At 46.2% G+C, this 12,734-nt stretch overlaps 1 protein-coding gene across 1 annotated transcript in view; it reads left to right on the forward strand.

Annotated features, from left to right (window-relative positions):
- Positions 1-12,734, forward strand: part of LOC108885979 (low-density lipoprotein receptor-related protein 1-like) — an 87,741-nt gene that overhangs the window by 73,106 nt on the left and 1,901 nt on the right. The window contains 40 exon segments of the mRNA XM_018680547.2: positions 254-376; positions 485-601; positions 749-877; positions 1,015-1,137; positions 1,263-1,403; positions 1,791-1,978; positions 2,098-2,281; positions 2,364-2,449; positions 2,561-2,680; positions 2,900-3,087; positions 3,244-3,370; positions 3,372-3,450; positions 3,551-3,739; positions 3,848-3,996; positions 4,092-4,185; positions 4,296-4,412; positions 4,514-4,633; positions 5,234-5,356; positions 5,776-5,901; positions 5,985-6,101; positions 6,807-6,913; positions 7,005-7,137; positions 7,265-7,387; positions 7,486-7,608; positions 7,802-7,939; positions 8,033-8,170; positions 8,285-8,404; positions 8,521-8,786; positions 8,872-9,053; positions 9,169-9,275; positions 9,393-9,512; positions 9,602-9,778; positions 9,899-10,039; positions 10,134-10,307; positions 10,445-10,606; positions 10,726-10,909; positions 11,033-11,140; positions 11,253-11,326; positions 11,461-11,554; positions 12,506-12,650. Of these exon segments, the coding sequence (XP_018536063.1) occupies positions 254-376; positions 485-601; positions 749-877; positions 1,015-1,137; positions 1,263-1,403; positions 1,791-1,978; positions 2,098-2,281; positions 2,364-2,449; positions 2,561-2,680; positions 2,900-3,087; positions 3,244-3,370; positions 3,372-3,450; positions 3,551-3,739; positions 3,848-3,996; positions 4,092-4,185; positions 4,296-4,412; positions 4,514-4,633; positions 5,234-5,356; positions 5,776-5,901; positions 5,985-6,101; positions 6,807-6,913; positions 7,005-7,137; positions 7,265-7,387; positions 7,486-7,608; positions 7,802-7,939; positions 8,033-8,170; positions 8,285-8,404; positions 8,521-8,786; positions 8,872-9,053; positions 9,169-9,275; positions 9,393-9,512; positions 9,602-9,778; positions 9,899-10,039; positions 10,134-10,307; positions 10,445-10,606; positions 10,726-10,909; positions 11,033-11,140; positions 11,253-11,326; positions 11,461-11,554; positions 12,506-12,650 (5,456 nt within the window).

The following is a 12,734-nucleotide window of genomic DNA, read 5'->3' on the forward strand; positions in this document are numbered from 1 at the left end:
GTATATGCAGTATTCAAGGATAAAGGGGAAATTATTTTTTCACAGATGGATTAGAGCAAAAAGTCCAATTTGGATTATTCTAAATGGAACTGAAACAAAAACAATAAATGTCTCCATCCATTAATTTGTGGTTTGGGACGACATTCTCCTTGAAAAAAACAGCAAAGGAAATTCATTTTTCTGTCTCTCTCTTTATGCCGGCTTAACTCCCTGATTTTTTCTTCACCTTACCACTTGTCTGTCACTCTGCCAGGGAGCGGGAAAACAAAATGTCCGACACCCTTCTTTGCCTGTCCCAGTGGACGCTGTATCCCTATGAGCTGGACTTGCGATAAGGAGAACGACTGTGAGAACGGCGCGGATGAGGCTCATTGTGGTATGTTTAGAGACTGCACCGGAACCTAAACAATCAGAAATGCAGCGGTCCGTCGCTTTATTTTGGCACTTGGATTACTCACTTTATACATTCTCTCTGGTCCTCTAGATAAGTTCTGCTCAGCCTCCCAGTTCGAGTGTGGGAACCACCGGTGCATTCCCAACCGCTGGGTGTGTGACGGAGCCGACGACTGCGGTGATAGCAGTGATGAGGACAGCAAGTGCAGTGAGTGTTGGGAACAAACCATAGTGAATACAAGTACAGGAACCAAACATAGTGCTGACAAATCTAGAATTAAAGTATTTTTACAGCAGAAGATTCAGTGAACAAACCAAATTTAAGGATATTCTCTTTATTCTCTTTCCATCACAGAGACCAAAACCTGCAGTCCCGAGGCGTTCCAGTGTCCTGGATCACACATGTGTATCCCTCAACGTTGGAAGTGCGACGGGGACAAAGACTGTCCAGATGGAGCTGACGAGAGCGTCAAAGCTGGCTGTGGTGAGTGCAGGCAGGGGCAGGGTATGGTCAAAATAAAAGCCAGGGAGATAATGGGGGAACATAAATCTACTCTGTCACCTGTTGGAAGCATAAAACCTTTTTACCTCATTTATTCACCAAGTATTTTTATGTCTCAGTGTTCAACAACACATGCAGCAGCAATGAGTTCATGTGCCAGAACCGACAGTGCATCCCTAAGCACTTTGTGTGTGACCATGACAACGACTGCAGTGACGGCTCAGACGAGTCCCAGGAGTGTGGTGAGTGGACCTGCGACCCCTTATTCTTGTTGGGGGCGATTTAAAAAGCTCTCTCACTGCTCACTCTTGCTTTTAACAACGAGCGCAGCAGTCCTTCAACCCCCGCTGCTGTTTTCTCGCTGCAGAATACCCAACGTGCGGACCCAATGAGTTCCGCTGTGCCAACGGACGCTGCCTCATCCAGAGCTCGTGGGAGTGCGACGGAGACTTCGACTGCCACGACCAATCAGACGAAGCACCCAAGAACCCACGATGCAATGGCCCAGGTAAAATTCACACTGCCACTTCCAGAAGCACTTTAATTTACTTACCTTTAAAAATGTATTTATCCAATTAAATTTGTATATTAATTGACATTGGCATATTTAGCCAGATGTCTATTTTTCATCTGTAGCCTTTGGGCATGAACGGGAAATGCAGGCAAGACAAGGGACACCATTATGGCACTAACAGCAGATCAACAGCGCAGAGAGTAAACATGGAGAAGTCACATCCAGTGCAATTAAATACATTAAAGCACATAAAAGTGAAAATGACACCAATTTTTGTTGTTACCTTTGTGGCAACGGGAAAGCACTTTCAACAGTGGTGACTAAGAGCCACACTGATTGACCTTTTCTCTTCCCATTTAATTTCTTTCTTTCATGGAACAGAGAAGAAATGTAATGACACAGCCTATGCCTGCAATAATGGAAACTGTGTCAATGAGACGTTGCTCTGCGACCATAAGGACGACTGCGGTGACGGCTCCGATGAGCTGAACTGCTTCATTAACGAATGCCTGAACAGCAAGCTGAGTGGCTGCTCCCAGCTCTGCGAGGATCTGAAGATAGGCTTCAAGGTAAGTGAACACCTGTGAAATTCTGACTCAAGTTCAGTTCAGTTCAGTCCAGTCATGAATGTGTAATATAAACAGCACACACTGTTGCTTTACCTGCTCTTTGCTTTGCCACCTCACAGTGCAGGTGCCACCCTGGCTTCCGTCTGAAAGATGATGGGAAAACTTGTGTCGACATAGACGAGTGCACAACCACCTATCCCTGCACGCAGCGCTGCATCAACACGCACGGCAGCTTCCACTGTCTGTGTGTGGAGGGTTTCCAGCTCAGTCCCGAAAACCCCACCATATGCAAATCCACCTCTGGTAAGAAGCATGACAGATTAAATAACATTCAGGCGAGTTTTTAAGTCAAATCCGCTCACATATGATGTCTCTCTCCCTGCAGACGAAGAACCCTTCCTGATCTTTGCCAACCGCTATTACCTGAGAAAGCTCAACTTGGATGGATCCAACTACACACTGCTTAAACAGGTGAGACCTGCAGATACAGTATGTCCTTTGAAGCACCTGGAAAATCTCACAAACCCTCCTGCGGGGGGTTTACCGCTGGCCCAGACTAATGCAGCTCCTGTGGTTCGACAGGGCTTGAACAATGCCGTGGCTCTGGACTTTGACTATCGCCAGCAGATGATTTATTGGACAGATGTGACCACCCAGGGCAGCATGATCCGACGTATGCACATCAACGGCAGTGATGTTCAGGTCAGTGCTTCAGCATCCTGTCTAAGTAAGATAGGGGAAAGTGAAAAGTGCTGATAATACCTGCCTGGGTTTCCTTCTCACTATAAAACCTGCATTTAAAATGATTAATTAATCCTAATTTATACATGTGTATGTGTACTAAAAACCCAGAAAAAATAATTAAATCCTTCATTGCGAGGCATAGATTCAGGAAGTATATACTGCTTTCTCATTTGTTAGGTGCTTCATCGCACATCACTCAGCAACCCAGACGGTCTTGCAGTCGACTGGGTTGGAGGAAACCTGTACTGGTGTGATAAGGGACGGGACACTATCGAGGTGTCAAAGCTGAATGGAGCGTACCGGACAGTTCTTGTCAACAGTGGCCTGAGGGAGCCACGTGCTGTGGCTGTGGATGTACGCTACGGGTAAGAGTGTCACGACACAACTTTTAAAGATCTGGGTCACCTGAAAGTTAGAAAGTTGTAATGTGTTTGAAACTACAAGACATCTGGTACCTAGTCGATGTTAAACCAGATTTGTTATGAGAAAAAAACCTTACTAATACAGCATATCCCTGACAGGTATTTATACTGGTCAGACTGGGGAGACAACCCGCACATAGGGAGGATTGGGATGGATGGCACCAACAGGAGCGTCATCGTGGAAGATAAGATCACCTGGCCCAATGGTCTCACCCTGGACTTTGTCAACTGACCGCATCTACTGGGCTGATGCTCGGGAAGACTACATCGCATTTGCCAGCCTGGATGGAACCAGCAGACACACAGGTATCACACATACAGACACAGAGGAGGAGTGTGTTCGCGTACTTTTCCAACTGATTCAACCAACTTATTTGTCTTTTTTTTTTACCCCCGCCTCCTGCAGTTCTGACTCAGGATATCCCGCACATCTTTGCTATGACCCTGTTTGAGGAGTACATCTACTGGACAGATTGGGAGACTAAGTCCATCAACAGAGCTCATAAGACCTTGGGGGTCAACAAGACCATGCTGATCAGCACCTTACACAGACCAATGGACATCCACATTTACCACCCATACCGCCAGCCTGAAGGTAAAGCCAAGACGCCCGACATTCATAACTACATGTAAATGAGATATTTCCTGGTCCCCGTCTGATCTGCTCATTATTCTACTTGTGTACATTTCCTCTGTGCTTTAGTGGCTGACCACCCATGCAAAATCGACAATGGAGGCTGCAGTAACCTGTGTTTGCTCTCACCTGGAGGGGGCTACAAGTGTGCTTGCCCCACTAACTTCTACCTAGCAGCTGATGGCAAACAGTGCTTGTCCAACTGCACTGCAAGTCAGGTGCGCTACCTCGAGGTCATAATTTTTGACATTTACCTGTATTTACACATCATTAATCTGAAGTAGTAAATCATTCTCTCTTTTTGTCTCTTCAGTTTGTTTGCAAAAATGACAAATGCATTCCATTTTGGTGGAAGTGTGATACTGAGGATGACTGTGGGGACCGCTCAGATGAGCCTGCCGACTGCCGTGAGTGATGGGAGCTGCCTAGATAGTCATTTCCTGTTGAGTCAGTGTGAAAATACAGTGTATTGCTTCATTTGTTCTGGTTAATACTGTGCTGTGTTTTCTCAATGTAGCTGAGTTTAAATGCAGACCAGGCCAGTTCCAGTGTGGCACCGGCATCTGCACCAACCCAGCCTATATTTGTGATGGAGACAATGATTGCCAAGACAACTCTGATGAGGCCAACTGCGGTACATACACCTATATATACCTACAGATTTTATATTTTTTTCTTAGTGCCTATAATAACTCATGTCCTCTGTTACTCACCATTTGCTCTTTCTGTTTCTAGACATCCATGTGTGTCTGCCCAGTCAGTTTAAATGCACCCACCCTAGTCGCTGCATCCCTGGCATCTTCCGTTGCAATGGACAGGACAACTGTGGAGAGGGAGAGGATGAGAAAGACTGTCGTAAGTCATCTAATGATTGCGATCTTAGTCACTACAGTACGCCCGTTCATTTATCTAAACAACACTTTGGTCCAGAAAAAGACATATACCATTTGTAGCCTCAGAGGATGAACCCTACTGATTGCAGTGACCTCTTGGCCTTTTTTTCTCTTGCTTCCCTTAGGCCACAGTTTCCACTTGTACATGCTGTATTTCAAAATCTAATGAGCAAGACAGGAAAATGCTGAAGACTTTCACGCTCCCCAGAGGATCTGTCCATTTTGACCTTTCCTTTAACAACGCCCTTAGGCCAAATGATGTTGCATAATGTAATTGCCATGACATTTGCTGAGCACATTCTTCCTCCACAGAGGGAGATTACATGAACTGTTCTTTTGTGCCACTCTCGGGTCAAAATTTACATTTTAGCACCTTTAAGTGCAAAGCTGTAAGAATAGCAACATCACCATGTTATTATGTGATGAATGTACAGTCTCAAGGTGTCACAAGAGGACTTTAGCATTGTCGTCTTTTTAATTTGTGAAAATTGTGATTAGATAAATGTTCTTTTACATTTAGTGTTATGAAGTAAGTGGTCTAATGTGTCTGTCTCTTGTGCAGCGGAAGTCACATGTGCCCCCAACCAGTTCCAGTGTGCCATCACCAAGCGCTGTATTCCACGGGTGTGGGTGTGTGACAGGGACAATGACTGTGTGGATGGATCTGATGAGCCTGCCAACTGCAGTAAGACACAGCTTATTATCACGGCACCAAACAAAAACCTCTACTCAAGAAATAAGTCTCAGCTCAGTCTCATTACAGCATGAACATGGTCCTCTAATAGAACTTGACTGATATTATTGATGGGAAGCTGTGACTGTCAGTAACATATAAAAACTAAATCTAGAAAATATTGCACTGGGGTTTAGCAATTTAAAAAGCAAAGAGCCACAACAGGAGGATTGATTTTCACTTCATCATTTCTCAGCTGTTGATTATTCAGCTGGTCATTATTGAGGCTGATCAGAGTAAAACAGGACTGGTCAATTTTACACTATTATCTATTCATTATCCGTCAATTATTCTGCAGAAACAGAGTAAGCAAGCTTGTATTGTGTGTCTAGTGTTAAGACATCTAATCTATCAACTCCTCTCTGTTGCAGCCCAAATGACATGCGGTGTAGATGAGTTCCGCTGTAAAGACTCAGGGCGCTGCATCCCGGCGCGCTGGAAGTGTGACGGCGAGGATGACTGTGGAGACGCTTCAGACGAACCCAAAGAGGAGTGCGGTAAGGAGAGAGTGGTAGAGGGAGAAAAAATGAAAGAAAATCAGGTGCAAACTTTGTGCTTATTATGTCTGTGTGGTGCACAGATGAGCGGACATGCGAGCCATACCAGTTCCGCTGCAAGAACAACCGCTGCGTGCCTGGCCGCTGGCAGTGCGACTATGACAACGACTGTGGTGACAATTCTGACGAAGACAAGTGTGGTAGGCTTCTCTTTTTTTTTCGTTTTGTGGAGGGACTCACATGGCCACAACCACAGCTCATTATCTGTATGAAAACGATGATTTATGATATAACGTGAGCTCTACTGTAAGCAGACTTTAGGTGCAACAGGTTATAAACGGTAAGCAGTGTATCACCTTTCACTGTGTGTACGTGTGTGCTATATTTACTCAACTTACATGCATGGTTGAGGCTTTGATTTTTCCTTTTAGTTAATTAGTTCTGTGGCCATTTGCACATCTCACATCATCTCATGTCTATTTTGCATTTCACACTGGCCTGTTGCTGTGAGCCAGAGGTAGGTGTTTTCACAGTTTCAGCTCGACCATTCACACCCTCAGCTCTCTAGTCCTTCGTGTGCCCCCAGCTTGTCTTTTGTTCTGAGCTTTTTCCTTCCTTTCTGACCCCAGCAGCTCCTCCACTACATAGAGTATGTTGTACCATCCCTGCCTCTGTTACCCCCATGAGTCGACCTTGTGACTGAATAATTGGCTTTATTTTATTCATGTACGTCCGGCTCTCAACAGAGAACTCTGTGTTCTTTTAGCAGTCTGCGCTGTTCCCACCTTTTCTCTTCTCTTTTCCTTTCCTGACGCCTTTCCTTGCTCCTCGCCTCTACTCTTTGTTCCTCCTTAATCGTATCCCTTCTCTCAGCCCTACTAAGCTGTCTCCACTTTGTCCCTTAGTGCCTCGTCAATGTTCAGAGAGTGAGTTTGCCTGCACAAATGGCCGCTGCATCGCCGGGCGCTGGAAGTGTGATGGGGACCACGATTGTGCCGACGGCTCAGATGAGGTATCACTTAACCAGTTCCTTCCTGATTAAAATACTGCTTTAAAATTTGACACAGTAGGTGGTACTTATGAAAATAATTATCTGCTTTCAGAATGGCTGTGATGTGAAGTGTGACAGTGATCAGTTCCAGTGCAAAAATGGCCACTGCATCCCCATCCGTTGGCGCTGCGATGCCGACGCTGACTGCATGGATGGCAGTGATGAGGAGAAATGTGACAGCGGTGGTGAGAAACACAGTTATTTTCTCCTGGGTGTTTAGTCAAACATGATGCTGAAAATGTGGATACATACAGCAGCTGATGTGATGTATCATCCTTTCCTCTTGCCTCTTCTTTCCACCTTGTGTTTTAGTGGGTAGATACTGCCCCCTGGACGAGTTCCAGTGCAACAACACTCTCTGCAAACCCTTGGGCTGGAAGTGTGATGGCGAGGACGACTGTGGAGACAACTCTGATGAGAACCCGGAGGAGTGTGGTGAGGATTACTGTGTTTTATGTGTCGACAGGCATTCCTGAAGACAATCTGATACCCTGCACCTACACCTTCAACATTTCTCTCCTCCTGTCCCTCAGTTAAATTCCAGTGTCCACCCACAAGGCAGTTTCGCTGCCATAACGACCGTGTGTGTCTACCAGTATCAAAACGCTGTGATGGAGTCAACAACTGTGGAGACAACAGTGATGAAGTCAACTGCTGTGAGTTGCTTTAATTTAAAAAGTTGAAAATTATATACAGCAGAGAAAGTTTTAGTTGCTTACAATAAAGCCATATTTTTAATGAAGTTTAATAACAACACATTTTAGTTAAATTGCAGTTGCATTTAGGATGTTTTTGCACATGATAATCGGGGTAATAATTAACTCTGTGACACCTATACTCCTCCACAAGTGCCTCCTTCCACACCAACATGTCAGAAGGCTGAGTTCCAGTGCTCCAATGGCCGTTGCATCAGCTCCGTCCTGCGCTGCAACTACTTCAACGACTGTGAGGACTATGGTTCTGATGAAATCAACTGCAATAAGAAAGGTGTGCTGCGTCATAGTATATTTGTCATAATGAGAGTATACATTCAGCGTGGTTGTCAGTGTGAATGCATGCTCCCTGTCTCTTCACCCCCAGACACAGTGCTGAATGACTGTCGCAGCAACAGGACAGTGTGCGGAGATGGAGACGAGGCCCACTGTGTGGTTAACGGCACCGACTCTTTCTGCTCCTGCAAACCGGGCTTCCAGCCCAAAGGACATAACAGATGTGAAGGTAGAGTTTTTTCTTCCCTGGCTTCATTTGTCACATACTGTGTTGTGGATACAGTTTTCTCTGTGACTTGAAGCTATGTGTAATGTGTATTGTTTGGCCTTGGTTGTTGCACAGATAAGAACGAGTGTAAGCAGTTTGGAGTGTGTTCCCACATCTGCAACAACACAAAGGGTTCCCACAAGTGTAGCTGCCACAAGTACTTCACCAGAATCAATGACACCTGCAAGGCTGACAGTGAGTACCTCTATCATAACTGACATTTGTTAGCTCTCCAAGCTTTTGTTTATCTGTATACTGTATACAGTCTGTTTGTTCTTCCTCTGGTCTGACCTTTCCTGTGCATCCCACAGCTCAGAGACAAGTGCTTTACATCGCAGATGACAATGAGATCCGCAGCCTGGACCCTTCCATGCCGAACTGGCGCTATGAGCAAATCTTCCAGGGTGATGCCAACGTGCGCATTGATGCCATGGACCTGCACGTCAAGACAAACCGAATTTACTGGACAAACTGGCACACGGGGCGCATTTCTTCCTATGATTTGCCCTCTTCCTCCTCCTCTCCTAATAGCAACCGTAACAGACGCCAAAGTGACTCCAGGGTCACCAACCTGGAGGTAAGTGTGTAAATGATTGCTTTTGTGGAAAGATCGGTAAAGTGAGATAAATTTTGGTAGGTTCTTACTGGGTCTTTGTGTTCAGATCCCTGATCTGAAGATGCCCCGTGGCATTGCTGTGGACTGGGTGGCAGGGAACTTGTACTGGACTGACTCCGGCAGAGACGTCATCGAGGTGGCCCAGATAAGCGGAGGACGCCACCGCAAGACCCTCATCTCTGGCATGATTGATGAGCCATACGCCATTGTGGTCGACCCCCAGAGAGGGTGAGCGGGGCTCAGGAGACTGGGAAGGAAGCTTTGTAGAAAATCACAAGAATGCAAACTGCAGATTTAATTATGATAACAGCAGTGATGAATGGAGCTGTTATATTTTCACTAGGAAAATGTACTGGGCAGACTGGGGGAACCACCCAAAGATTGAAACAGCTGCTATGGATGGAACCATGAGAGAGACGCTGGTAGAGGAAAATATCCAGTGGCCAACTGGTAAAACACACACACTTAAACACAAACAGATCGTCCTCTCCTTTATCATCTGTTCTATAATGGAAACAAAGATTGAGTTTTTAATATCTACTTTTACTAACATTGTTCTCTGTGCAGGTCTGGCGGTGGACTACTTCAACGAGCGTCTGTACTGGGCTGATGCTAAACTCTCCCTGATCTGCAGCGTGAGGCTGAATGGCAGCGATGCAGTTGTGGCTGCAAATAGCATTAAGAACAGTTGAGTGACACATCCTCACAATGGGTTGCACAGGATTGTGTATATCAGCATGAAACTTCCATAACGTGTCCTCTCTGCTCATACACAGAACTCCATCACCCCTTCAGCATCGATGTGTTTGAAGACTATGTCTATGGCGTCACCTACATTAACAACTATGTCTTTCGAGTGAATAAATTCGGCAAAGGCTCCATTGAGAACCTGACAACTGGAATGAACCACGCCACAGATATAGTTTTGTACCACCGCTACAAACAACCTGAGAGTGAGTAGAAAAGTAAAACTCTCAGCAGCAGCAATGTTCCCAAAAACAAAAACAGTGAGGAAGAGAAGCAGGTGGTTATTTATCCTATTTTTTAAAATTGGTTCTGTCTGCCCTTTTCAGTGACAAATCCCTGCGACAGGAAGAAATGTGAATGGCTGTGCCTGCTGAGCCCCAGTGGACCAGTCTGCACCTGTCCCAACGGACGCACGCTGGACAACGGCACATGCGTGGAGCTGCCCACTCCCACAGTGTCTCCTATCTGTGAGTGAACACAAATACACACAATCCCATGTACAGAGCACACACAAGTGACTCCTCAACAACTGATAAAACTTCCTCTCACCACGCTCGACAGCACCTCCCAGTGGTCCCTGCTTGGTCCAGTGTATGAACGGTGGCAGCTGTTTCCTGAACGCCCACAAGCAGCCCAAGTGTCGCTGTCAGCCTAATTATGGAGGAGAAAGATGTGAGATTGACCAGTGCAGAGACTACTGCAAGAATGGAGGCACATGCACACCTTCCCCTACAGGTAAGATTTGGACATTGTAAGGGCTGAAGTATGGTTTTGTGGGCCACCTTTATGTATCTGTTGGCCCAGTAATTTGACACATTCTTTCTCTTCTTTCCCTTCTTTCTTTATCCTTTCATGTGTCTGTCCTTCCACAGGCTCTCCCACTTGTCGATGCCTGACAGGCTTTACAGGGCCAAACTGTAACCTGAACACATGTAAGGATTATTGTAAAAACGGAGGCAACTGTACAGTTAGTGCTGGAAACCAACCAACCTGCCGCTGCCCCCCTGACTTCCTGGGTGACCAGTGCCAGTATAGTGAGTGTTCCCATTATGTAGCCAGGTTTAATGCAAGTTTAAAAATGTACTTAATTACTTATACTGACCCTTGGGGAAAACTACAATACGTGTTAATGTATGTGTGTGTGTGTGTGCAGGAAGCTGTGAAGGCCACTGCCTGAACAAAGGCACATGTCTGCAGAGTGAAAATGGCTCCCTGCTATGCCGCTGTATGCCCCAGTACACCGGCAGCACGTGCGAAATTGACAAGTGTCACTACTGTCGTGACGGGGAGTGCATCCCCAGCAACAGCTTTTCCTCTACAGGGGACTTCACCTGCCGGTAAGAGCACTCACAGACACATAATTTACTCAGCGTCAAACAGACACAAACAAAACAGACGTACACGTGCAAAGCCATCTCGTCTTCCTCATCATCGCTCACATTTTTTTCTGTCCTCAACAGCTGCACAAATGGCAGAGTCCAGCCCAGCTGTTACACGTGTGATACAAATGAGTATTGTGCAAATGGCCAGTGCTCTATAAACCCCATCACTCGCCTGCCAGAGTGCAGGTGAGGAGCAGACTCCATGACTATTTTCATTTGAGTCTGAGTATCTCCAGTGTATCATTGCTTACATATCTCTACTTTCTCTCTTCTTGTGTGTGTGTATGTGTGTGTGTAGATGTTCACCAGGGTGGACAGGGCATCGCTGTGAGTCTGTGGCCAAGGGTGAAAGTGCCCCAGGTTCAGGCGGACGTAAGTTGACACTTGTACAATGACATAAATGATCATGTTGCTTGAATTTGATATTATTGAGGATGACTTCATGTCTTCATTCATTCTTCATGTACCATTCTTGTGTGTTTGTGCGTGTGTGTGTGTGTGTGCAGGCACAGCCTCCATAGTGATCCCTGTGCTGCTGCTGTTGCTGTTGATTCTGCTGGCTGGAGGAGCGTTGTTCTGGTACAGGAGGAGGATGAGAGGGTGAGTAACACAGTCTTAAACACACCCACAACAGGAGCCGGTGCAGACCTCTTTTTGCCTTTGCACTCCCCCTTTTTCTTCCTCTTTTTCTTTTCCTCGGTCTGCACTTTCCCCCTCCTCTCTGTAATGGCGTCTCTTCTGCTCCTCAGGTCTAGCCGGCCCGGCAAAACCGGCTCCAGACGCTTGCGGTAACGGTTGCCAGGGTTACACTTTTCCCCCTCCATGCCTTCATTCAGTTCTGCATCCCGATGCTCTCTCTTTTCTCTTGCCTTTCCCTCACTCATGAGTCTTGGTCGCTGTGCAGTGTTTGGTCCTGTGGTGAATGTCGCGCCATTTTCTCTGATGATCATGGGAGCTGTGGCTCATCACGCTCCCACAGTATTACCTCCCTTTCAAATGAATTGCCCTCCTCTGAGCAGCTCCAGGGCAGATCTATTGAAAAGATGCATTGAATAGATCTGTCAGTGCTGTGGACCTCTCATACTGTTGTCCATCATATTGTGCCATGTTGTACTGTACTGTACCGTACTGTGCTGTGGTTTGTATTGTGGTAGTGTCTCTCATAGTTGAGACATGGACAGTGCAACAGCATTCTTCCAAGCTCAGATTGGAAAATGCAACATGAAAAATCCAGCATTTATTCAGAGGTAGATACCATAGTCGATGCAGATATTCCTAGTATATTCTAGAGGATCTATTGTGGGTTTATTGTGGTCTCACAGGTTAGTCTACACAGTGACAGTCCTGTGTCCTGTGCTACATGAATGCTGGGTTTGTGTAGGCGCCTGTGCTGTGGCTTAGTTCCCTCAGCCTGGATGATGGTGAGAGTCACCTGATGCCTTTACCCTCCCTTCATAATGTGTGGCTGTGTCCCTGCTTGCCCTGTTTTGGCTCCCATAACTTTGACTTAGACACAGAGGTGTGACTGTGCCCTAAATATTTTTTGTGTAGGGCTAAGGGCTTCCAGCACCAAAGAATGACCAACGGGGCCATGAACGTTGAGATTGGAAACCCAGCCTACAAGATCTACGAGGGAGAGCCTGACGACGACGCTGGGGAGCTACTAGACGCAGACTTCACGCTGGACCCAGACAAGGTAGAGAAAAATGCACATATATGTATCCACACACATTCCATAACCTCCTGCATGTCATATAATACCTAATGGATGATCTTTGAT

Source organism: Lates calcarifer, linkage group LG12 (genome assembly GCF_001640805.2).
Source record: "Lates calcarifer isolate ASB-BC8 linkage group LG12, TLL_Latcal_v3, whole genome shotgun sequence".
Taxonomy (NCBI): Eukaryota; Metazoa; Chordata; class Actinopteri; family Centropomidae; genus Lates; species Lates calcarifer.